Here is a 25,790-nt window from a genome sequence, read left to right as displayed (position 1 = left end):
ATATCATGGTACCCATCAGAAATAAGAGACTGCCTAAAGGTTCTTACAAGGTTAGAACCAAAGAAGAAACAAGGTAAAACAAGGACACTGGGGACTAGGAGAGGCAGGCTCATCCAGTGCAGGAGCTTCCCTCCCCATCCTCCCACCAAAGCTGCGCTCATGCCTTCAGCCTGCCTCTCTCTTCTTTCCACGACTCCAACCCAGCCTCCCGTAATCAGTCAGCTTGATGGGGTGGCCGTCATTAAATGGCTGCTTCACTTTTAATCTGATAAAGCCTGTCCATGAAAGTCATTACCTGCTGAGGGACAAAGAGCAGCAGGGCGAAACACACATACGCACATGTGCGTACGCACACAATCGTCAGTGTGTGGCGGGAGGGCATTCATGCCAGCGAAGGACATGAGGTCCACTCGTTGGAGAGCGGGCCGTCACTGACACACCATTCCCGTCACAGAAGAGACAACCACCTGTTCTGAAGACGAATCACAAGGTGTGTTTTCTGTTATCCAGAAATTATCACGGAGGGCCATTCACGCCAACTCTGTAGATTCCTTGTAGATGCTACAGAACGTGAGAGAATAAAACAACCTTTCTTCAGCTCAGGACCACAATGTGGAAAAAGCCTACTGAGCTGGAAAGGGGAAGGGGGCATTGTCAGGAGCCAAGGAAATCTTTTAATGAACAACAAAAAAATAGTAAGCCTCTTTACTTTTCCCCCAAAGTGACAAATTTGACTTGTCAGATCCAAGTTCAACTTGTGGACAATCCGCTCATGACTGATAATCTCCATAGCAACTGTGGCATCACGTGATGACACAGAAGCGGTGGAGACCGAGGCAGAGCAGCTCTCCAGACTGCTTTTCTTCTGGTAGATTCCATGAGGTCAGCCTAATTAACAGGAGCGGAACTGAGACCTTGGTTTAAGTTATTGGCAGATGTTCTTAGGGAAGAATGAAGATACTTTAGCACCTTCTCTTCCCATTTCACGGGGTCCTATGCCAGGACGGGGCGGGGGGGGCGGTGTGCTCCAATGTAGTGTCCCCTCCCCCCCCCGCCCCTCCCTCCTAACTTGCCCAGCTCCAAACAGCACTTCTAAATGCTCTCTTTGTAGAGTCATGTCTGGAGAAAAAACTCTAATTCTTCTGAACCTTTTAAAATATCAGACACTGGTGAGAGAGGGAGCCAGGAATACAAGCCAAGTCCTCTTTGTAATTAGTATTATAAATTTCTACTTCTTTAATTTCCAACTGCTTCTCTGCAAAATGCAGGTACATACACTGTAATTAAAGCTCTCCATCCATGACATTTGTTCTTAGACTAGAAAATGCCGTCCCGTTCCCAAAGCGGATCTCTTGTAGTCGGGTCTAATGTAGGTCTGGTGACTTGTTAAGGGTGGAAAGTTCATTCATCTTCATAGATTCAAAGAATGAGATGCCTGTCGCCTTCCTGACACACTCTGGCGGCGAGGAGGTGACAGGGCTGCCACCCGCCCTGTCCGATGGCCACGGTGGCCCTCTCCACCGCCAGCAGTGCTGTGGGGATCTGGGCCCAGGCCACTCAGGCGGCTCTGCTTGGCCAAGTCTAGAGCATTTTGCTTTGCCAGCCACAAGACAATTTCTCCATTGTCTCCAGGTTAATGAAGTTTTTGGACAAAACACGATGATTTCAAACATCTCTTGGGCCTCTTTGCCCTTCATCTGGAAAGACAAGTCCACCAATCCCTTCCGAACTGCTTCCTCCTCCGGGGCTGCTCTGCGGAGTTGGTGTGTGCATGCAGGTGTGTTTCAAGCCACCATGCGGGCCATCGTGCCTGCCTGGAGCAACCCCAACCCAGCTGTGTGTGTGAGTGCGTGTGAGCTCCGCAAAGGAGCAAATCCCCCACTGAGAACCAGCCAAGGCTATTCTCTTGCTCTAGCAAGGAAGCCAGCCACCACCCGCGGAGACTGGGCCTGGGATGGGGAGGGGCACGGGAAAGCCTTGGTGGAAAAAAGGGAAGGCTCCAGGTGTGCCCGGGGAGGACCTGTCAGTGAGGGAAGCTGTGGGCTAGTGTGCATGATTGGTTCCTATGTGATTGGTTAGGGGTGCACGTTTGGCTTTCTTTTGTGGGTCCTAAGTTGGAAGTGGGGACAAGAATTAGGGAAACTAGCGGCTATTAGCCTATGAATCAAGTCCTGGCAGTTTGGGGTTGATTGTTATAGGAGCTGTTGTTTGGCTTCCTGTGCCGGTTGCTGCAGGTTGTGGGTCCGAGTTCTATCTTATATATGGTCTGGCCGTTATCCATCGGTGTACTCAGTCATGTAGAGTGCGTACAAGACTGTCTTCTCCCAGAACTTACCTGAAATCAAAGTTGAACAGGTGGGAGTCAGGGAGGGGAAGTCATTTTTGTACAAAGAGCCACGGATGGAAATTCAGCGTGCTTTTAAGAGAACTGGATTTGAGGGGTTCTCCACCAACTGCTCCTTTGGGTCAGCGGAAGTCTCCCTCAAGGCTCTCTGACCTTTCTCAGGCACCACAGGGAATTGGGGATCCTGCGTTGAAGTCCCAGGTGGGCCAGAATGGCATCCATGAAGTAGGCCACATAAGACTCCAGATGTACCCACCCTCAACTTCCCTTTCCTCCCCGCTCCCTCCAGGGAGCCATCTTGCCACCATACCTACCCACAGGCCTTACTTCAAGGTCTTATCTTCAGGCTTACTGTTTTTTACCAAGTGAAAAATTATTGAGAAGGCAGTCAAGGTTAATCTATTTTTAATCAGGACACAAAGCCCAAAGAGAAGAACTAAGTCCCTAGGTTTAGAAGGTCAGATATCTTGCAGCAGGTGGTAGTTCCAAAATGCCGTGGTCCAGATGGCTGCCGATTCCACCCACACGTCAGGCGGGCGACAGCATTTCCAGACGTACTCCTTGTTTCTGCCTCCAGTAACATGCCTCCAAGCAGCCAAATGATTCTAGATCTTTCCAAAGGTCACAGGCTGGAGGCCACATTCAGTCTGGAGATGTGTTTTGCTTGGCACGCATGCGTTTTCAGTTTTTTAGTCACTTGCTAAGATTTTAAAATCAGGAGCTTGCCTTTCACATAAAAAATCTGTATGTTCCAAGTTCTCTTGGAAATGGGATGATCAGGCAGCACTGGGTCATCTTCCCACCTGAGTCTGCTGAGCAGAATAGCCGCTGCTATTGAAAGGGGGGGCATGGTCTCTTCTTTGCCATAGTCTCCATTTGGCCTGCCATTTTCTCCTGGGTGTCACTGTTATGGACTGTTTATGTCCCCACCCCCCGAATTCATATGTTGTAACCCTAACCCCCATGTGATGGTATCAGGAAGTGGGGCCTCTGGGAGACGATTAGGTCAAGTAGGTAGAATCCTCACGAAGGGGATTATTGCCCTTAGAGGAGCCCTAGAAGGACTCTCTTGCCCTCTCTCTGCCATGAGGACATGATAAGATGGCCGTCTGCAACCCGGAAGAAGGCCCTCCCAGAACCTGACCACGCTGATCTCGGACTTACAGCCTCCAGAACTGTGAGAAATAAATTTTTGTTGTTGACAAGCCACGCAGTCTGTGGAGAGGTGGGTGCTTGAGGTGCCAGTTTCAGGGTCACCTCTGTGACTTCCTCTCTCGCGGTATCAGTTTCCTGGTCTGTCAGACGGGACACGACTCCTAGCAGCACCGTGTCACCATCACTCAGGGGAGCAGGATGATGGAGGATTCCCCCCAGGAGTGCCATCCGTCTCTGTGACAGGAAGAAGGGGACATGGTGAACCAAGTTCTGGACTTACAGACCTCTTCTAAGAGGAGACACCCATTACCTCAACTCCCGTTTCTTTGGCAACATTAAGTCACATCTCATTTCAAAGAATGGCCCCAAGCCTTATGCTTCCCAGTGCCACACTGTTCCCTCCCAGCACAGCTGGTCCCACTGCTCCCTCCCAAGGAGATCTTCTTGGGTGGGGGGGGAGGGTTGCCCGAAGAGATAGTATACTTCCTTCCTCCAATTTTAGACCTAACAAAGTAATTTAGACCAATGAAATAATAAGGACACATTACAATAAAAAGACCCCAAAGACGAGATGTCTCTTTTGCTTCCACATATAAGACCATCTTCGTACCTGACCAGAACTTCTCACGGGTCTTTCAGTTGGATGAGCATCTGGGTGTATTCAGTTTGCTGGCACCATGCCCACACGTAGTAGTTTGGCTTTGACCCCAACAGCAGCGCCATGCTAAGTGGATGAGGCTGGGCCCTCAGATTCAAGATAATTGTCCCGTGGACTTAAGGCTATTAAATATACAGAGAATACTATTGAATACTTCTTCCGGGGTCTCACAAGAATGAGCCGTGTTAAGACCTCTTCACTGTAGCATAAAGACCTCTCTGCGGGATGATACACAGGTTCTTGGGCTGTTACAGAGAACTCTGGAAAAGTGCAACCACCACCCACAGCCCTCTGTCTGTTCCCCAACAGAGAGCAGAGAGTGCTCTTTCCCCGGCCCAGGGACCCTCAGGAAGTGTCAGCAGATACCGAGGGCCTCTCAGACATCTGTCCCTCCCCGAGGCAACACAGCTTTGTCCGGAGGCCGCTCTCGAGGAGGCCGGAGAGCCAGTTAAGGCTGCACCGTAAAAATGAAACAGAAAGATACTTGCCCCCATCGTGCCTGGTGGCTCCTGCGACATTCTTTAATAAAAACAAGACAAGAAAAAATGATTTTGGAAATGATTTCGGAAATGCTCTCCCAGATGGCCCGGAGCCTCGGGATGGCCGAGTGCTCATCCTGTCCTGGATCCCTGGCTCGGTGCTTTCATTTCATCTCCACAATAGCCCTTAGCAATAGTAACTGCTAATCTTATTTTATTTCTGTTTTACAGATAAGGATTATTCTTAGCTCAGAGTGGTCTGAATCTTTTTTTTTTTTTTAAGATTTTATTTATTTGACAGAGAGAGCACAAGCAGAGGGAGAGAGAGGGAGAAGCAGGTTCCCTGCTGAGCAAGGAGCCCGATGTGGGACTCGATCCCAGGACCCCGGGATCATGACCTGGGCCGAAGGCAGCCGCTTAACCGACTGAGCCACCCAGGCGTCCCAAGAGTGGTCTGAATCTTACCAAACACCCCTGAGAATGGCACTGGCTCCCAAATAGCCCCATTTTGGGTTGTATATGCAATGAAACAAAGATACCCTCTCTCCCCGAGTCATGCCTTCCAGAGGACAATGCACCACCTCCCTCCCCTCTCTCCCTGCAGGAGCTTACGTCCTCACTGACCCCCCCAACCCCCCAGTCAGGATTCAGCAGAGATGAGCACCTCAGCCCCTCCTTCCTTCCTCAAATTAAATCGTTTAAAGAGGTCAAACTGCACAGAGCTGGTAACGGCAAAGCTGAAATTCAAACCAAACAACCCAAGCTTTGAGCCACTAAACTATGCTGCCTTCTATTATAATATGATTATATCATAACCCCAATTCAAAAGACCACCCACTGCTTTCTTTATTGGATCCTTCCAATAAACTGGTCATGCTGGTAGCACAATTCCCTAAGGAAACAGAAAATGACTATTCTAAAATAAATCTGGTGGACACACCCAGCCGCAAAGGGGGAGGTGCTTTATGCAAACACAACCAGGGCCTTCTCTCCAGCAAGCCTCGGCTCAGGGTTAAGAGTCCAGGACTCGGCCACCAGGGGCGGGGAGCTAGAGGCTGGCAGAGAGACAGGAGATGCCAGCCGGCTGCAAGAGGCAGACAGGGTACAGAAAGAAGAGGGGCTGGAAAGGCGGACGTGAGACTTCGGACAGCGCCGCAGGAGGCCGGGTCTGCCTGTGTGAAGGGCCAGGGGATGGTGGGCGGGGCTCATGTGCAGGACACTTCATACCAGCTAGAGTCCATCAGCTGCCCAGCTTCATAACCGGACCTGGGTCCCCAAAAATCCCTTCCATCGTCGGGCGCTGTTTCTAAAGGCAGGAAAGAGGTAGCTTTAGAAATACAGTCACCAAAAATGCCAGAAGAAGAACACGCTTCATGTACTCCAAGGTACCCCCTAATGCTTGAGTTACCCAGAAGTTGGCCTCCAGGAAACACCTTGCTGACTTACGTGCAAAGATAAATGAGGCCTGATCACATGCAGGGACAGGGAAGGGAGAAAGATTAACATTTTATTCCCAATCCCTGGGATTCCTTTGGAGAGCACTTTTGGGAATATTTCCAACCTGAGTCTTCTTACTTAGCCTAGCAGAGGGGACTCCCCACCAGCACCTGCGTCCCGGGGCCTCTGCAGCCCCCCAAGTGGTCTGCCCCCCATTCTGGATGCAGTTGCTTGGATTAGCATCCCTTGGGAGTGCAGGGGAGGAAAACAACACATTGCAGGAAAGGGGGAAAATAGAAATGCAAGAGGAGAAACTGAGAGGAAGTTGGGAGGGAAGATGGAGGGAAGTCCCTGCCTAGGCACTAAGTGAGGTCAGGGAGAGCTGAGCCCGGACAGAAGAGGGGAGACCTGGTGTGGCTGGGTCAGGACTGAAACCCTTGCTCACACTGGCTTAGCAAAAGAAACCTACACAGTCCCAGAGGACTTCCAGAAGCTTTCTTCCCCACAGCGGGCACAGAGCCCAGCCTCCCCTTCACCCCCTAGCACCCCCACCGTCTCTCTATTTGGCAAGACTCTCCTGTCATCAGCTCCTCTGTACCTCGGGTCCCTCTTGGCATTAGAAACTGTAAGTGAACCCAGCAGTCACACAGGATTCTAGGAATGACTCCTTTCCAGTTTCCTGAACTGGCTTTCAAAGTCACCTCACAAGTGTATTTAAAAATCACGCTCCACACAATCAGAAGGTCTGCTCAACACAAACTCCTCAACAAAAGGCAGGAGCTGTTTTGGCAAGTTTTGACAGTTTTGAGAGACTTCATATCAGGTTCGGTTTTCTGAGGTAATTAAGCCTGTCTGGAGATAGAGAATCCACAGGAGGAGGCCATCTCTCTGTGCGCGTGTGCCCGGGGGCAATGAGTGCACAGATCCTCACTCAGCATTTCTAACTGTGCTCTTCCCTCAGCCCTGGCTGTGGAACCTCTGCGCCCAAATGCTAACACCCAGGGAACACTTCCCCAGACTCAGTTTTACAAAACCATAAAGCCCAAGAGACATTTCTACCAGCCATCTGAATGTTGGGTTTAACCTTCTACCATTTGCAGAAGTTTTAAGAACATACAAAAGTTTTGCAAGTTTCCTATCTCAAACTTTTATTTTAAAAAGTACAAGTGGTATAGTTGGTCAATATTCTACGAAATGAGGAAGATCGTTAAGACCTGAAGGCCATGAGGGAGTCCGCCATGAGGCGCTGTGTTGACGGAGGGAGCAACAGAGAGCCTGAGGTGAGGACTGTGGTCTGGCTCTCAAACAAGAGGTCACACCACAATTCCATGTATCTTTTCATTGACAGAAGTTTTCATGTTACCTCGTGTAATGTTCTAAACTCAGGGGTGTAGAGGGGATCCTCTCCCTTTGCAGACGAGAAAACTGAATTCCAGGGAGGTGAGGGGACGCACTCAAGGTTCCATAAGAATACGGGGCAGCAGAGCAAGGGTTCTACCCCTTGTCTTCAGACTCTACCTACTGTTGTTCGTTTTGCCACACCGTGCCTTCCGGGAACAGTGGTTGTCCTCCTGGAATGTTTATGTGGGGAAAAAATGTAATGTCCCAGTGTAATTTCGGTGGGGCTGGTCTGCGTAGTCCGGGGTGAAATGACAAGCTCTGTTTTAACCCTAAAGGAAGAAGCATTTTCTTCCTCCACTCCTAGGTCAGCATCGGTATAGCATCTTCACGTTCCCACTTCATGTTTCTAGAGCTGTAGTTAACTCTTCATGATGAGTGAGTGGATTTTCCATTGTATGTATTTTTCTGAAGCAATGGAAGCTCTTTGCATTTTTTATGGCAAGACAGGTTTTAAAAGTCCTCAGGAAGGGGGGTGCCTGGCTGGCTCAGTCCGTAGAGCACGAAACTCTTGATCTTGGGGCTGTTAAGTTTGAGCCCCACCTTGGGTATAGATGTTACTTGGTAATAAAACCTTCAGGGGAACCTGGATGGCTCAGTCGGTTAAGTGTCTAACTCTCGGTTTTAGCTCAGGTCGTGATCTCAGGGTCATGAGATCGAGCCTGGCGTTGGGCTCCACACTCAGTGTGGAGGCCATTTGGGATTCTCTTTCTCTCCCTCTCCCTCTCCCTCTGCCCCTGCCTCTGCTCCCATGCTCTGTCTCTCTCTCTAAAATAAATAAAATAAATCATGGGCGTCTGGGTGGCTCAGTCCATTAAGTATCTGCCTTTGGCTCAGGTCATGATCTCAGGGCCTGGGATTGAGCCCTGCATCAGGCTCCCTGCTCAAAGGGGAGCCTGCTTCTCCTTCTCCCTGCCACTCACCCTGCTTGTGCTCAATCGCTCTCTCTCTGTCAAATAAAGAAATAAAATCTTTAAAAATAATAAAATAAATAAAATAAATCTTTAAAAACAACTAACTAAATTAATTAAAATCTTTTTAAAAAATTAAAAATCCTCAGGAGCGGGAGGGTTGACCAGAAAAGGGACCAAGAGGAGGGGAGGAAGGACACACTGTTGACCTGCCAGAGTGTGGGAGTATATACCCCTAACCAAGAGAGTTAGATGCATACCCATGTCCCCCTGCAGAATAGCTAAGTAGTCCACAGACATGAAACTAAGTAATTGCACAGGAGTCATGTGGCCTGTGAATGCTATGTGGGATTGGAATTTATAATCTCAAAGGGTGACTGGCGGGAAGAAGGGTGAATTCTCAGATTCCAGGAGCCATGTTGCTAAAGTCACAGCTGTGACCAGGTTTGTTTTCCGCCATGTATCTCCACTGCAGAAAGGGAGGTAACTTTTTCTGCGGGTGGATGTTTTCCTTTGGGGAGCCTGGCCAACGAGAGGTCATGCCACAAGCGGTCACTCGCAGAAACGCTGGAAAAGCAGGGCAGCCGAATGCCCTAGTTTTCCAAGGAGCAGCCTGTGTAAACCATGGGAGGGTACTTCTGATGTTCATCTCTGGCAGATTCTCAAATGAGTTAGCAAACAGTGACTGGACATAAAGGAAAACTTTGTTCAAAGATCAACTTCTGGACTGACTCAGGTTACCTTCCACTCCCCACCCAGGGAAGGAAAGGGGAGACCCCAAAACAAGCAGCAAACAGTAAACTTTCCCAGGAATTAGAGGAGAAGAAGTTCTGGACTCCCTGCAGCAAAAACAACCTTAAAATTCCCCCAAAGGGAGACCCCTGAGATCTGGGGACAAGGTGGCCTTTCCCGTCATGGAGGAGGGATCATCAACAAATGTGCTGGGGCAGTTGCTAACCACTGAAGAAGGACTCAAGTATTTAAAAATATGTAGGACGATATGTTTATGACCCAGGAGTCAGAGTGGGCCAGCCTTCAACTCAAGGAAGACACAAACCACAAGGGCAAACAGAGAAAGAGTGATGTCAGCTTCATCAAAATGTGGAACTTGTGATTCAAAATCAGAAATCACTAGAAGCAGAGATACAACAAAACTGAGAACAAAGCTGAGATGCAACAAAATGGGAGAAGATATTTATAATACGTGTGCGTTTGTGTAGAGACACATACATCGACATGTGTACAGAAATATACACACGTATACATGAACTCTGGATTATTATCCTGGTTCTATCAAGTACTCCCATCCATCTGTAAAGAAAACAGACTCAGACCAACAACCTAATGGAAAAGTGGATAAGGAGATGACCAGCCAATTCATATAAAACACAAACGGAAAGTGGGCGATCCAGAGATCTTGCTTTATCTCTATCCTGCAAATTGTTTCCAATGAGAGCTTATTCCTCTATAAATTTCATAAAGAAAAATAAAGAAAAAATTACCTGAAGATTAAACCCAAGCAACGTGATTTATTAGTTGGCCAACACGTAGGAAAGGAGCTCTTGGTCTATAAAATATGAGGCTTTTTGGGTGAACCTGAGCAACCGCGGGGCAGCAAGGCCACAAAGACGAGGCCGGGAGGCTGTGGGCAGCAGGGCTCAAGAGGGAGGCTGGCCCCTGGTGGCTCTGTGCCTGGGAGCCTGCGCAGGGCTCACCTGTTCCCAGGATGCTGGCAAGGATGGGCTCCAAATGTAAGCCCTCTGAGCACCATTCTACCCTATATGCTACAGTAGATATACGCAAGCCTTAAAAAGACTGGAAAGCATTGTATTCCCCCTTCCGATGTACAATTTTAAAACCACACTTGAATGATCAATATCTAAGTTCCACTGAGAAAGAGGCTAGAATGAGCTGAGCGACCTCAGCTTTCAAACTGAAAAAACATCAGCTGTAATCCTTGTCTTGCCCTCTTTTTCTCTCTTTGATTTTTTTTTCCCCATTCACTCATTTATTTGTTCTTTAATAAAGAGGTGTGTGCACCTTCCAAGTGTGGCTTCCGGGGGACACTGGCTACCTTGTCCCTGATTTCAGGGCTCAGCAGAGGGGAGGCTCCGAGCTAGGGATGGAAGGGACACTGGAGAGATGACATTGGCAGATACTGGGGTCTTCCTGGAAGGGGTGCTGAGCTGCCCTAGAGGCCCCAGGGCGTCTGCAGGGCCCATATCATGCAGGCCCTGGGATCCTAGCAAAAGCAAACTCTGATCCTTGACCAATCGAGGTAACTTCGAAGGCTTTGGTGGGGCTTCTTTGGAAGGAAATGAACATTCTCTGAGCTCCTGCTCTGTGCTGAGGACTGCTGAGGACCCCTCCCCTGCTCCCTCTCCTGCCTCCCATCTCAGTCCGGTCCCCCTCCCCTCCGTGACACACTCCATCTCTGTATCTCCAGGGCTCTATCGAGAGACGCATTTTATGTTTTACAAGAAAGCACATACTATTGGAGGTCTACAGAGGAGCCCACATGAGAAAACAGTCCTGTCAACCCCCAAAGCTTAGAAACAGGACATGCCCGCAATGTTCAGCATGTGCTCTTAAGAAGCTGTGCTCTTCCCAGTGGGGAAGCCACCTTTGGCATTGGTTTCAGGAGTTACCGGGAGTAAGCTCATCTACCGTTCCAGAAAAAACAAAAACAAAAACAAGAATCTCACTCAAAATCCAACTTGGGGGCACCTGGGGAACGCAGTCGGTTGAGCATCCAACTATTGGTTTCAGTTCAGGTCATGACCTCAGGGTGGTGAGATCAAGGCCCACATCGGGCTCTGCGCTCAGCAGGGAGTCTGCTTGAGATTTCCCTCTGCCCCTCCCACTAGTGCTCTGTCTCTAAAATAAATAAATCCTTTTTAAAAATCCAATTTAAGCCTTCCCATGTCTCTAAATTGTAGAAATGCGTGGACCTTAGATCTCAGCTTCTCCTTCCTTTTTTTTTTTTTTCCCCCACTTACAGGAAGTTGGGCTCCTGGGCTCTGTCTTGTCAATAACGCTCCGTACCTGTGTTCAGTTTCCTCACCCATCAGCAGTGTCTCACTTGTTCCCTAGAGTGCGAGGACCTAGGATGGATCAGGAACAGAGCAGTGTTTTGACTGATCCGCTTGTCTGCGTTTCTGCCCCTCCACTCCCTGCTATAGAAGATGCCACGTTAGTCTCCCTGGCTTCTCCTGAGGTCCCTTTAGCCTCTGAACTCAAAGTGAATGTCAAATTCCCCTGCACTCTCTGAGCTGTGCTCACCCTCTGGGATCTCTCTCTCTCCTTAATTCTCTGAACGCCATCTCTCTGGTTCCCAATAATCCAAGACTTTCCAATCTGGTAGTAACATTGACACCGTTATAAACCCACCATCCTCCTGGCCCACCCCCCTAAAGTTTCCAGATCCTGCCCTGCTCCCCGCCTCCAACCCGTTATCTTCCCAGTGGGGCACATAACAACGTGTGCTACTGACACCACTTTTTGCCCCATGGGTCCACAGGGTGAGTGTGCTGGGGTCAGGAGGGGCTGAGGGAGGGACTCAGGGGAGAGAGGGTCCAAGAGACTGCAAGGAAGAGGCCCAAGGAAGCCCTCTCAGAGGGACAGGGTTGCCTTGAGCCTGACAGAAGCAAGAGGGCTGAGAGGATGTGTTCGGAGTTGGGCAGAGGGCTGGCTCCCTGGAGGATGGGGGGACACCATGCTTGAAGCGGCTGGTAGGTAGTAAGAGAAAGCTTGGAAAAGAACAGGAGGAGCTGCGGGCTGTTGGGCTTCTGGAAAGCTGCACCGAGGGGCTTGGACCTTCCCCAGTGGGCCATGTGTACACTCTAAGGACTGTGAGCAGGAATCCTTTTCACTGTAATTTGTGATTATTTTTTCTCCCATCTTTGGGAATAAAAATTGCACAGTCAACTACTCGTCTATAAAAAGCTTTGCCATATTCTTTAAGCTACTACCGCCCTCCGTTTCCTGGCCTGAATTTTCCTCTGACCTTTCCGTGAAAGCTCAGTTTCTCACCCCCGCCGATGTTCCCGGGTGGCCTCTCCTGGCATCCAGGCCACCCAGTCCTATTTCAGCCAGAAGCAGGAGGTGGGGTTGGGGAATGTCCACAGGCTTCAGCCACGTCTCTGCTGTGTGCATTTTACCCAGCTGAGCCCGGACTTTAACGCACGATCAGGATCTTCGGGCTCAGGAGGGAGGGCTGGGGCTGGAGCCTGGGAGCAGGGTGGGGTTCGGGTGGGGCGCTCAGCCCTCTACTGGTTCCCGATGAGCCACTACAGTATTCAGCCTTTGCTGTATAGTTCAGAACAAACAATAAAAACTCGTTAAATGTTTATGTCAAACACAGCTTGAATTTTACCCCATTTTCACGTTATCCAAGGGGATAAATTCCCCTCCTGCGAAACCTGGATGGTCAGAACTGAGGAATGGCCCTGCCTTCTGAACACAGGAACTTTTATTTTGCAATTCCTGTCTCCACTCCTTAATGTCTGGTTTTCTGTTTGGGAGTCTCCTGGGGTGATGGTGCCACCAGATAAAGGTTGTAATGAAAGAGGGCGGGTGGGGGGGATGGGAGGGGGCGGTGGGGGCGAGGGGTCCAGGGAGGAGGCAGGGCGCCCAGCGAGCAGACCTTCTCCCCAGCCGGGTCTAGACTGCGGGCACGCAGTAGGTCTGCAGAGGCAGCCCCGCTGCCCGTGAATGCTCTCTATTCAGGAGCCCGGGCTTTTGTTTGAAGTCTGGGCTGCGTTGGGGGAGAGCGAGAACTCGCTGAACTGGTCTGGTGACTCAGGAGTGGTGAGCACTTCCCCCAGGGCCAGGACTCAGGTGAATGAAGTCATCAATATTTTCGGGCAGTCCTAATCTGTGATTAACTTTTATCTCTGCTGTAAAATAACAGCCTCCTTTTCAGCCTGGTAACAATAAGTAGTTGGCTCCCCCGAGGGGGCTGTTTTGGGGCGGGGCTCCCGCCGCCGGGCAGCCCCAAACAGAGGCAGCCTTGACCACACTGCTGGGCCGCCCCAGGGGAGAGCTTGGTGGGGGGGGGGGGCCCGTGCGAGGGGGAAGGGGTCCTCCCAGCCCAGGCCCTGGTGATTCCAATACACCCAGCCCTTCCGACCTCCAACTCTGCTCCTCCAAAGCAGACAGGCACTTTCCCCCGTCCTCTCTCTTTGTTTAAGGCGTCCGCACTGACCGGGAAACCCTACTAAACCATCTAGTAATTTGTGAGGACTGCCTCATCCCGCCCGGTTGGCCCCCTCAGGCAGGACAGCCGCACCCCAGAAGGCCTCCCGTCCGCCCTCTCCTCCCTCACCTTTGCAGGAGCCTTTGGATTTCTCAGCCCACATCAGGTCGCAGACCGCGGAAGCCAGGGCTGTTTTCTAAAAGGCCTATTTGCTCCTGTTGCCCCTCTGACTCAAGGTCCTGCCGGAGGGACTCTTGAGCCTGGCACTCAAGGCCCTGCCCAGTCCGGCTGAGAACTTCCGTCCTCAAAAGACCCTGGGGAAGGTAGTAGGGGAATCAGACAGCAGGAAGCCCAGGGCTCTTTTGGTCTATATTTTGTTTACTCAATTTTTTTTTTTTTTGTATTTCAATTAGTTTAATCTGGTGTCTCTCTTTTGACTTGCATTTATTTGTTTTTATTTATTTATTTATATTTTAATTCCTGTGCAGTTAACATACAGCATCATATTAATTTCAGGTGTACAATATGGTGATTCAACAATTCCATTTATAACTCAGCACTCATCAAGATAAGTGCCGTCTTTGTTTACTCAATTTTGCTGGTGACAAATATACCAGGAAGTTTACTTTCCTCTTCACGCTAGTGGTAGAACAACACAGCAAGCACAGTGTGACTGTTTACACATAGCTTCCGTGGTGGGGAGACAGTAGGGCGTGGTGGGGACCAGAGCTAGGACTAGGGCAAGACCAGCAAGGTGCCCACTGAGCACATCTTAAGGAGGAACTCACTCAGGGTCCTGTAAGTATGGGGTTGGCACCTAACAATGAATGCCTCCTTAACTTTTGCTCCTTGGGCCTCATTTGCCCCCCCCCCCTTAGTCTGAGCCTTTTGGGGATAGTGGTGAATCAGAGCATGGACCCACCCAAAGGAACAGCTGCTAATCAGCTTCAGGCAGTTGTTGAAAAGGCAACACTGTGGTCCCACTGTGGCTGGCAGGCACACAGTAGGTGCTCAGTAACGTCAAGTGACAAAATAGACTTTAGAAATAAAATTATAGATATGGAGCCAGGATGAGTCTTGAATTCGTGTCATTCTTTATTCAGGGAGTAGGTATGGAGAGCAGGCAGCTCAGCTGTTCTCAGCCCGGGGAGCCCTGGCTGCTTCAGGAGACAGTAAGCTGCCCGCTGGGCCAGGTATATGATTACAGGACCCCAGACAAACTCTTCTTTTTTTAGAGAGAGAGGCAAACCATAAGAGACTTTTTTTTTTTTTTTAAGATTTTATTTATTTATTTGACAGACAGAGAGAGATAGTGAAAGAGGAAACACAAGCAGGAGGAGTGGGAGAGGGAGAAGCAGGCTTCCCACGGAGCAGGGAGCCCGATGTGGGACTCGATCCCAGGACCCTGGGATCATGACCTGAGCCGAAGGCAGACGCTTAACGACTGAGCCACCCAGGCGCCCCCAAACTCTTCTTCATGGAGCTTCCCTCCACTACTCATTAGGCAACAGAGTAATAGAAAGACAGGAAAGAAGAAAAAAAGAATTTTTTAAAAAGCACACAAAACACATAACAGTAAAATAATAATACTTTGAAATATATCAGTATAGCAGCTATAAATAGACTTAAACTTACCCTACTCCGAGACAGAAATTATCACACTGGATTTCTAAAATATCCAGCTATATCCTGCTTCTGAGAGACCACCTAGGACAAAACCACACAGACAGGCTAAAAATAGAGGGATGGAAAAATATACACCATATAAATGCTAGCAATAACAGACAAACTGTAATATAAGAAGAGAAACCACATAATAATCAAGACACCAATTCTCTCAGAAGCCATCATAGTTCTAAATGTATATGTGTTTAACACATGCACACCCCAAAATATAGTAAGCAAATTGACGGAATTATAAGCCAAAGATTGTGACTCATCTAACTTTATCTGACATTGATAAACCAAACAACTGAAATAAAGTATTAGGATACAAAAGATTTTGGAAAATAAAAGTAACAGGCATTATCTAGTGTCTGTGTGTGTGTGTGTTGTAAAAGTATTCAACCAAAGGTAGTCATCATCATTTTCTTTGGAGATACATAGATCATTTAAAAATTTGACCACGGGCACCGGGGTGGCTCAGTCAGTTGGGCGTTCCACTCTTGTTTTCGGTTCAGGTCATGATCTCAGTGTCCTGATATAGGGCCCTGTATGGGGCTCTGAGTTCAGCGTGGAGTCTGCTCATCCCTCTCCCTCTGCTCCTCCCCCCACTCGTGCTCCCTCTCTCTCTCTCAAATAAATAAATAAAAATCTTTAAAAATTTGACCACAGAGTGGGTCACAAAGAAAGACTCAACAAATGTCTAGAATTCACCAAAATCGCACAGGTCATATTTTCTAAGTACAACCCAATTAAATTAGAAATCAATAATTCGATAATTCAGTAATCAATAATCACATTCATATATTTGGGATCTCAAGTTATTCATATTTTAAAGAGAAAATTACAATTGAAATTTCTTTGGGACAGACTAGTAATAAAATTATTATATATCAAAGTTGTGGACAGCAACTAAAGGATATTTAAGGTAAATTTTAAAAATGAATGAATTTATTTTTAAAATATAGGTGAATTAAAGTAAGTGAGCTGAATATTCAAAATAAAAATGATAGGGAACATCCTTAATGTGATCAGAAATATCTACCAAAAATGTAAACATTCTAATTAATGTTAAGACTTTGGAAATATGCACATCAACATCAGGAGCAAAACAAGGATGTCTCTCCTGGGGGCCATACTGAAGGCAATAAAATAAAAGGAAATAAGAATGAGAATTGACTAAAAAAAAAAAAAAAGCAAAAATGTCCTTTCCAGGAAGTGTGATAATCTATATAGAAAATTCAAGAGGATTTTCAAATAAACTATTCAAATGGAAAGAGAGTCCAGCAAATGTGCTAGATGTAATACTCATGCATACAAATTAGTACCTTTTTATGTTATTAATTAAACCAATTAGAAAATATAACAGGAAAAAAGATCTCATTTATAGTAACAACTAAAGCTATAAGATCTCTCTACTTATATTTCACAGAAGATGTACAAGTTGTTTTGGTTTTGATTTGGTTTGGGGGAGCTTTTTTTTGGAGAAAACTTTGAGATGCTACTAAGGGGTTAAAAGAAAATGTGAGTAAGTGGAGTGATTTATCATATTCTTAAATGGAAGACTAGATTTATTTAACAAAGGTGACAATCACCCCCTAATTACTCTGTAAACAATTTCATCCAAAATCTCAAAGGGTATTTTTTTTTTTTTGGTAGAATTCTACAAGCTGATAACCATCAAGATGAATTATAAAGTTATAATAATTAAGAGAATAAAATATCAGTACAGAGATAGCAAACAGATCATTGGAAAAACAGAGAACTCAGAAACTGACCTACACATATGGAAATTTGATATATGACAGGAGGTTTACTGTAAATTAGTAAAAAGAAGGGGGAGGGTGGGTTCATCCAATAAATAACTTGGGAATAATAGGTTATCCATATGAGAATCAGTTAGATATTTACATCACAACACATGCAAAAATGAATCTTATGTTTACTAAACGCTTAAGTGGAAAAAGCAACCACTTTAAACAATTTAGAAGAAAATAAAGAAGACTATCTTTACGAACTCACGGGAAGAAATTATTTTCTCAAACTGGATACAAAATGACAAACCTTAATTCAAAAATTAAAAAACTACTTAGTACAATAAATAGGATGACATTGCGTTTTTAAAAACATTGCTCATAAAAAAGGTTGCTTGTCAAGCCGGATTCAAATATCTGCAATGCAGTCATATAACTAACAATGGGTCAGAACTCAGAATATGTGAACACCTACTAATCAATGAGAAAAAACCAAATAGCCCAATGAAAAAGAAATGAACAAAAGATATGAACAAGTCATGGATGAGGTAATCCAAATGTCAAATGGACATTGGAATAGATGGTCAACCTCATTAGTAATCACAGAAATGCAAACTCAAAAGACAAAGAGATACCATCTCTGTACTAATCACAGTTCTCCTGAATAAAGAAACAAGACCAATAGAATGTGCATCTATGTGGAAAAAGATAAGGAATTGGCTCATGCAATTATGGAGGCTGACAAGTCCAAGATCTGAGGAGTGGACCATCAGCCTGGAGACCGGAGGAGGAGCTGGTGCTATAGTTCAGGTCTGAAGAGCTGATGTTGCAGATGACATCTGAAGAGCCGATTGCTGGAGAATTCCTTATTGCTTGAGGAAGTCAGCCTGTTGTTCCATTTGGGCCTCCAGCTGACTGGATGAGGCCCACCCACGTGATGGAGGGCAATCAGCTTTACTCAAAGTCTACCATTTCAAAAGTAAACCTCATCCAGAAACACCCTCTCAGAAACATCCAGAATAGGCCCAGCCAAGCTGACACATTAAATTAGCCATCATAACCTCTAATACATCAGATTAGTCAAAGTGTTTGTCTGCCAGTACCAAGGATTGGCACAAACGTGAGCACTGGGAACTCACACAGAGCTGATGATGTGGAGTGGGGCCATCCCGTTGGAGGGTGGTGATCCACCCTGGAGAAACTCACACACATGTGCATAAAAATTCAATGTAGCCTTGTCTGTGAAAAGTTAAAAAGGAACGAGAAAACCATTAATAGGAAATAGATAAATTAATTGTGATATTTTAATACAAGGGAATGTTACACAACGGTTAAAATAAATTACAACAGCATGTATCTGTAAGGTTAGATCTAAAAACAATGGTGAATGACAAAACCTAGCTTCAAAAGGATAGATAGAGTAGGGTAGAGTTCCTTAAAATTTTAAAACACACAGAACAATGCTATATTATTTATGGATGAGCACTGTAGGAAAATCTAAAAAGCATGCTTGAGACTAAAACACACTAAATTCAAGACAGTGGTGTTTCTGAGAAGCAGGGATGAGGAATGAGGTCAAGAAAGCCATCGGCTGTGTCCGTATTGTTTTATGTACTATTTCTTGAAGGCCTGAAACAAATGTGGCAAGATATTCAGACTTTAATGAAACCATGGGAATATGTGGATGTTTGTTACTTTCTTCTGTAGACTTGTTCATGTGTTTAAAATATTTCCCCCCAAGGAGTGTACGGGGAGTGCGGGGCACCAGGTGAGGCTTTTCAGGAAAGATATGTGTAGGAACAGAGGATACTGGAGAAGTTAGTGCCCCCGATGCCAGGCCCTGACCCATGTTCCTGCGTGCTCAGGACGATCCTCACAGAAGAGCAACACTGAGAGCCCCAGGATGGCAAGGGCGAGCAAAACGCAGGGGTGACCGATGCCATCAACTTCCTGTGGCACGTTGAACCTGGTACTGTGGGAGCCCAGAGGCCAGTGACCCCACATCGATAGGAATGCAAAGGAGGAGCCCCGTCCAGCTGGACATGGTCAGTGCAGGGCGCCATTTATGAGGCTTTGGGGGTTGTGATTTATTACTATGCACTGTGGCAGTATTTTCTCCAGAGAGGGGCTGGCCCCATCCGTTCAAGTGAGTTCACCTTCCCCTCCCCAGAGTCCTATTGACAGAGAAAGATTTGAGTCACACGTGCAGGTTGACCCTTATGACCCCAGCCCAGTAAAACTCTAAGGGGTATCGCAGAGTCTTCTGCCAAGAATTGGTCAGCATTTCATTTGCCTAGTTTCCGGTCATTCCCAGCAACCTTGTCTTTGGCCTCATCTGGTGTTCTGCGTGGCTCTGGAACGCAGAGATAGTGACAGCAAAGGGCTAGAGAGATAGGAGGTGTGAGGGGAAATGAGGGTTATCAGGTTATGAGTTCTGCCCTCTCTTGCTCTGAGTTTTGTGTGCTTTGCTTTGGCGAAAAAAAAAGTGCTTTTTAAGAAAAGTATTGGACAGGGGCGCCCAGGTGGCTCAGTCGTTAAGCGTCTGCCTTCAGCTCAGGTCATGATCCCAGGGCCCTTGGATCGAGCCCCGCATCGGGCTCCCTGCTCCGCGGGAAGCCTGCTTCTCCCTCTCCCTCTGCCCCTGCCTTGTGTTCCCTCTCTCGCTGTCTCTCTGTCAAATAAATAATAAAAATAAAAAAATAAATTAAAAAAAAAAAGAAAAGTATTGGACAGTACCAAATATTTTCAACATGTTTATTTAATGGATTTGAGAAATGAGAAGAGGCCCGGGTGGTAGCAGGAAATAAGCCAGGTTTTCCAAGGGGGGCAACAGGTCCCTGGGACTGTTCTCAGGACCTGAAGTCTCTGCCTCAAAGGGTTTTTGTGCAGGTGCGTCGCTTGGAAGGGACAAAACCAGGGAGGTTTATGCTCATCTCCAACCTCTGCGTGCGGAGGAGGAGACACGTATTCAGATGAGCTTTCTTGAAGTATGTAGTTTTCTCTGGGTTGTGCTATGAAGCCAGCCGGAGCCAGCTGTCTCCCCCCTCCCGGGGCTCCCCAGGGATCCTCACCCTCCATCAGGGCTGGGACAGCCTGGGGAAACAGCTGCTGACCCAAGGTGAGTTTAAAGGTAACAAGCAGCAACTTGTTCACGTTTTTTATCATGAGGCACACAAGAACAGTGAATTCTGTTTTGTGAACAGCGGGTTTCCTGGATAAAGCCAGTGTCCCACTGCATTCACAGCAACCCTGGGAAGGAGGGAAGGAGGGACAGCACAAGGAACAGGGACCTTCAGAGGAGCTCAGATGTTGGCCCTAGTCATCCCCTGTTGTGGCCTTGTCATTACTGATTAAAAGGTGGGCATCAAACAAAGCCAAGAGGAACAGCCCAACCCATGTCCACGCCATGAGGCCCCACGTTCTGCCCTTGCTGCCAAGAGCGCCTGTTCTGGGGAGTTTCTCCAACACCATGACCCCAGAGGTGTGAGTTGGCAGAAGTCACAGGAATGTTTGGAGGGTAAACCAGATGATGTTAATCAATCGCATTGAGTCTAGAAACAAAGTAGCTGGCTGGTAATGAAGGAGAATGGAGCCTCTCTAGGTGCTTCCCCATGAAGGGGAGGTCTCAAGAAGTGAGGACAAGCCAGTTAATGAGACCTAGATGGTGTGGTACAGGGCCAGGGGGATGCTGGGCCTAAGGAGAAGTGCGCAAAGTACCAAAGGCACACACAGAGCTCAGCTCCTGTTTAGGGAAGTCATCTGATGGCCTTTGGTATGCATGGGCAGAGATCTGTATGGAAGGCTGTCCCTGAGCCTGGGGCTCTGGGGCCTTTGCTGAAGTGGGAGTGGAGGCCTTTGCTGAAGAGGCAGCTCCTCTCCGCCCACAGGCATGCTCCCTTCTGCTTAGTCCTGGCCTCCGAGGCTGCGCATCCCTGGGGAAGCTGACACTTTCAATATTAGCGCATCATTACCTTCATGTGTCATTTAGTTCCATCTATAGGTTGGAGTTTATTTCACAGACAAGATTTCAAGCACATTTTAATCAAAACACCATGGTAACGACCGTGCCTGCTCTGGACTGCCTGCCTGGACTGGGCATCGGGATGGGGCCCCTGCAACGTTCTCTCCTGCAATGGCCTCTTGCTTAGGTATTATGGTCGCCATTTTTTTTTTTTAAGATTTTATTTATTTGATAGAGAGACACACAGCGAGAGAGAACACAAGCAGGGGGAGTGGGAGAGGGAGAAGCAGGCTTCCCACTGAGCAGGGAGCCCGATGCGGGACTTGATCCCAGGACTCTGGGATCATGACCTGAGCCGAAGGCAGACGCTTAAGGACTGAGCCACTCAGGCGCCCCTATGGTCGCCATTTTTACAGATAAGGAAACAGGTTCAGAGAGGTAACGTTGTCTAATTCAAATCACACAGCACAGTAAATGCAGACAGTAAGAGCAAACAGCCAAATTTTAGTCCCAAGCCGTTCTTTTCATGGCTCTGCACAATAGTAGGAGTGAACACCCACTTTAACATAAGAACACCAATGTTAAATATTAAGTATTCTCCTAGAATCGTACATCTGCATGAAAGCAGAAATTCTGTTGTAGAAATGCCCATTTATGTGTCTGGAAAGTGCCTCGCTGGAAAATGATCAAACGCAGAAATCCGCAGGGGGGCTGTGAGGTGCTTTCTTGGCTCTGATGGGTGTCTTATAGGAACAAGGACCAGATAACCGCCCCTCTCTCTCCAGCAGTCACCCCCCTCCACACACACACACACACACACACACTGTTTGGGAAGCCTGAGTCTCCCTGTGTGGTTTTCTCTGACACCAAATACATTGTTCCAACACCAATTCTGCAGCTCTCCAATGCCAACTGGGTATCCTACAATTCCAATTCAATTCTGACACAAACCACCCAGAGTCAAAGCAGACCCCGCCGGTGAAGGGCTCGGTCCCCCAAGGCTGTCCCCATGTCAGATGCCGGCGGCAAATGGGGCGCCCAGGCTAGCCATACTTCTGCCTGGCTGACTGCAAATTCAGGGGCTCCCACACCCCCTCCTCAGGTCCAGTGATTTGCTAGAACGACTCACAGAACCAAGGAAAGTGCTCTACTTACAGTTGCCAGTTTATCATAAAGGATACAACTCAGGAAGAGACAAATGGAAGAGATGTGATTTCTGCTCAGGTCATGATCTCAGGGTCATGAGGTCAAGCCCCCGCGTCAGGCTCCCCGCTCAGTGCGGGGAAACTACTTGAGCATGCTTGTGCACTCTTTTTCTCTCTAAATAAATAAATAAATAAAATCTTTTTAAAAAAGAAAGTAAAATAAAGTACATGCATACATTCATTTATTTATTCATTCATTCACTCATTCATTCACCCATGCATTCATTTATAGTGTTCTTCAAAACCTCTGGATTTTCACAAAACCTGGGCACACTGATTTCTCGTTGGAGGTTTATTCCATTCATTGCGCTTCAACATATTTTTTTTAAATTTATTTTTAAGTAATCTCTACACCCAATGTGGGGCTCAAACTCAGGACCCTGAAATCAAGCATCGCACGCTCTTCCGACTGAGCCAGCCAGGCGACCCTGCTCTTCAACATCTTAAATGTGAAAAGCTGCTCACCTCCAGCCCTAGCCTCCTGTCCTTACTTTCTCCGTCACTGGATTGTGGCTGTAAAGGCAGGGACACTGCCCAATCCCTTGCCTGAGACTCAGCAGGGCAATGACAGAGGCTGTGGTGTCTCCTGCCATTTCTCTGGTTTTGGTTGATAAGACTGAAAGACTGCAGAAAGGTGCCGGGGAAAAAATGCACAAGATTATAACTGTAAGGTTACTTTAAAATAAGAATGAGGAGGAAAGCTCTTCATTTTAGAGCCAGAAAGAACTGATCCGAATCATGGTTTCACCCCTTGATACTTACAAACTCTGAGGCTGTTACTTAGCCTCTCGGAGCCTCTGTTTCCTTGTCTGTAAAACGGCAGCAATAATGCGCGTGGCGCGGGGCTCCTGGGACCCTGCAGCCACACATGTGGCCCGCGCACGCAGCGCCCGAGCAGGGTGGGGACGCTGGGGGGCTGCCCTGGTCCTCAGCTGATGGCAGGGCCCCGTCAACGTCAGCCATCCCTGCTGCTCTCCCTCCCCTCCCCGCCGCACCCCGTCACACACTCCTGCCATCAGGGACCCAGCAGAGACTGACCAAGCTGCAGCGCCATGAAGCCTGGGCGGGCAGACACACACCAGCATCAGAGGCAGTTCTTGTCCCGTAAAACAGGAAACGACCTAGAGCTTACGAACGCTAATGGCTAATATACGGAGCGCTCGCTGCGGGCTGGGCAGGACTCTAAGTGCTTTCCAAGTAGGAACGCCTTTAAGCCTCCCAGTGACTCCGTGAGGTAGGTGCTCCCTCCGGTCATCCCCTTCTTACAGACAAGGAAACAGAGGCACTGAAGTTCACCGACTCACCGCCAATCACGCAGTTAGCAAGCAGATTCACCGACTGTGAAATTCCATTTACATGAAGTTTAAAAACAGGCAAAACTGATCTATGGTGGTAGAGATCAGAATAGTGGTTTCCTGGACAAGGAGTGGTAGTGGTGGGCCTATGAATACATGTGCCCGCGTGTGTGTGTACAACACACACACACACATACACACACCCCTTTTGGTGAGCTGTATGCATTTTTTAAAAGAAAGAAATAAGAAAATTAAAAGAGCATTTAGAGGGCGCCTGGGTGGCTCAGTTGGTTAAGCATCTGCCTTTGGCTCAGGTCATGATCCCGGGGTCCCAGGATTGAGTCCCACGTCAGACTCCCTGCTAAGCGGGTAGCCTGCTTCTCCGACCCTGCCCCCCTCTTGTGCTCTCCTTCTCTCTCAAATAAGTAAATAAAATCTTTAAAAAAAAAAATAAAATAAAACAGCATTTAGATAGGAAAAAAAACAAACAGAACCCACACAGGCTGGTGCAGTCAGAATAGCATGAGGCTCTTGATCTTGGGGTTGTGAGTTCAAGCCCCATATGGGGTGTAAAGATTACTTAAATAAATAAAACTTAAAAAAAAACTACAAATGCCCAGACATCACTGCTTGAAGTTCTGATCTAATCGGGTGGGGTAGCAGTCTAATCTAGAAGTTTCCTCAGTGATGTCACAGGAGCCTCTGTCTGAACCCACGGAAGTCCCATTACAGAGCCTTGGTGGGGGAAGCAGAGTGGCTCCAGGTTGGGATTACCCCATGTGCTCGGTGCAACCATGTGGCTCCATGTGGCCTTCCATCTCTCTATGCGAACCCTGAGTTGTTCTGGAAATCCTTTTCTCAACCCCTCAGGTGTTAGATGCTCACCCATGACATCTGCATCTTTCTCATTTGTACCAGAATCACCCTTTCTTCATTCCTCATCCCTTTCTCCGTCTTGTCAGGCTAAGAAGCTGCTTTGGTTATCTTGCACTATGTAACAAATTACCCTAAAACGTGGCAGCTTAAGACAGCAAACACTTATTGTGTCACACTTTCTGTGGGTCAGGAACGTGAACACAGCATAGCTGGGTGTCTGAAGCTCAGGAGCTCTCATGAGGTTATAGTCAGGCTGTCTGCTGGGGCTGTGGTCTCATCTGAAGGTTTGCTATAAGGTGTGGGGGCCTCTTCCAGGCTCACTCATGTGGTTATTCCTAGGCCTCCATCTCTCACTATCTGCGCGTCACCGGACTGTCTCATGACATTGAGACTGGCTTCCCCCAGGCTGTGTGATCCCAGAGAGTCCACCCCAGGTGGAAGCCACAGTCTTTGTATTTATTTATTTACTGTTAGCCACGGTCTTTCTATAACCTAATATCTCTGGGGGGAAATGGGGAGAAAGAAAAAGACACATTACTGTATGTTTCTCCTTCCCTCTGAGTCCTAGCAGTGGTGCTCGTGTTCATTCTCATGGTCCCACTTCACCGTGTGGTTTTCCGATGGTCACAGGAAGAGAGGCATTACTTTCACGGACCTTTCGGTACCTCATCTGGTTGATACCTCATTTGGTTAGACCTCTCCAGAGCTGTTCAGGGGTGGATGGCTCGCCCAGGAGCCTCTGTCTGAACCCATGGGCTTAAACACAGACAGTGGAAGGGCCTCATGAAAACAGTTTGAGTGCCTGCTGTATACCAGGCTCCAAGCTTGTCCAGCTTGGGGACTGCTGGTTATTTAGAGAAATTGGGTCTGGGCTGCATGGAAAATCTAGTGTGATGATCGCGGCAAGACCAGAGGGGTCAACTTGTCAGGGTCTCCCCCACCCCCAGTGCTATCAGTGATTTGGGGGGAGTTACTTGGCCTTCAGGAGCCTCAATTTCCAAAGTTTCTTAACTGAGAGATTACATTTTTGATGCCCTCAGAGTCACAGTGGAGTCTGAGTATTCTAGATGCACTAGATAGGAGTACTAGCAGGTTACTCCCAATGCTGTGGCCGAGATTACCCCCTAAGACCATGTCTCAGCCTGGGTCAGCCCTGAGACTGGGCTCAGTGGATCCTGGTGGTGGTTTGAGCACACATTTATCCCAGCCTCTACAGGAGCCTCTCAGGAGTCCTAGTGGCCACGAACCATGGTCTAGAGAGGAATTGTCATGGGGAGCGATGGTCCCGGGATTCATGTTCGGGTGCAGGTGGGTGCTGGGCCACAGCAGGCCACCTCAGGGCTCGGGGTCTGGTCACTCTATTGGTCATCTCTCCCAAAGTCTAAGAAGGGAGAGTAGTCCAAACAAGAACGGCCAGTTTCAATCCTGGTCATCTCCTTACATTTTCTTGCTTTATTC

General features: G+C 47.8%; 1 protein-coding gene and 1 pseudogene across 28 annotated transcripts in view; one reads left to right on the top strand and one right to left on the bottom strand.

Annotated features, from left to right (window-relative positions):
* LOC118544625 (NADH dehydrogenase [ubiquinone] 1 alpha subcomplex subunit 1 pseudogene) overlaps positions 1-25,790 on the top strand; it is a 297,076-nt pseudogene that overhangs the window by 183,776 nt on the left and 87,510 nt on the right. For 2 of the 24 annotated variants that reach the window (XR_013441703.1, XR_013441709.1), the window contains one exon: positions 1,633-4,703. The exons of 21 other annotated variants lie outside the window; for them this stretch is intronic. The product of XR_013441703.1 is annotated as an NADH dehydrogenase [ubiquinone] 1 alpha subcomplex subunit 1 pseudogene, transcript variant X19 (transcript). Of the gene's footprint in view, positions 1-1,632; positions 4,704-25,790 lie in introns of those variants that run through there. One more of the 24 variants, XR_013441705.1, reaches the window with a different exon arrangement.
* Positions 18,022-25,790, bottom strand: part of BCL2L11 (BCL2 like 11) — a 145,031-nt gene continuing 137,262 nt past the window's right edge. The window contains exon 5 of one of the 4 annotated variants that reach the window (XM_078056284.1): positions 18,022-18,234. In XM_078056284.1, the coding sequence (XP_077912410.1) occupies positions 18,131-18,234 (104 nt within the window). In that variant the 3' untranslated portion in view covers positions 18,022-18,130. The remainder of the gene's footprint in view (positions 18,235-25,790) is intronic. The other 3 variants (XM_078056283.1, XM_078056282.1, XM_078056285.1) reach the window with 3 other exon arrangements.

This window comes from Halichoerus grypus, chromosome 10 (assembly GCF_964656455.1).
Source record: "Halichoerus grypus chromosome 10, mHalGry1.hap1.1, whole genome shotgun sequence".
NCBI classification, from domain to species: Eukaryota; Metazoa; Chordata; class Mammalia; order Carnivora; family Phocidae; genus Halichoerus; species Halichoerus grypus.
Note: the sequence above shows the minus strand (reverse complement) of the source record. Positions and strands in the feature narration are given on the sequence as shown.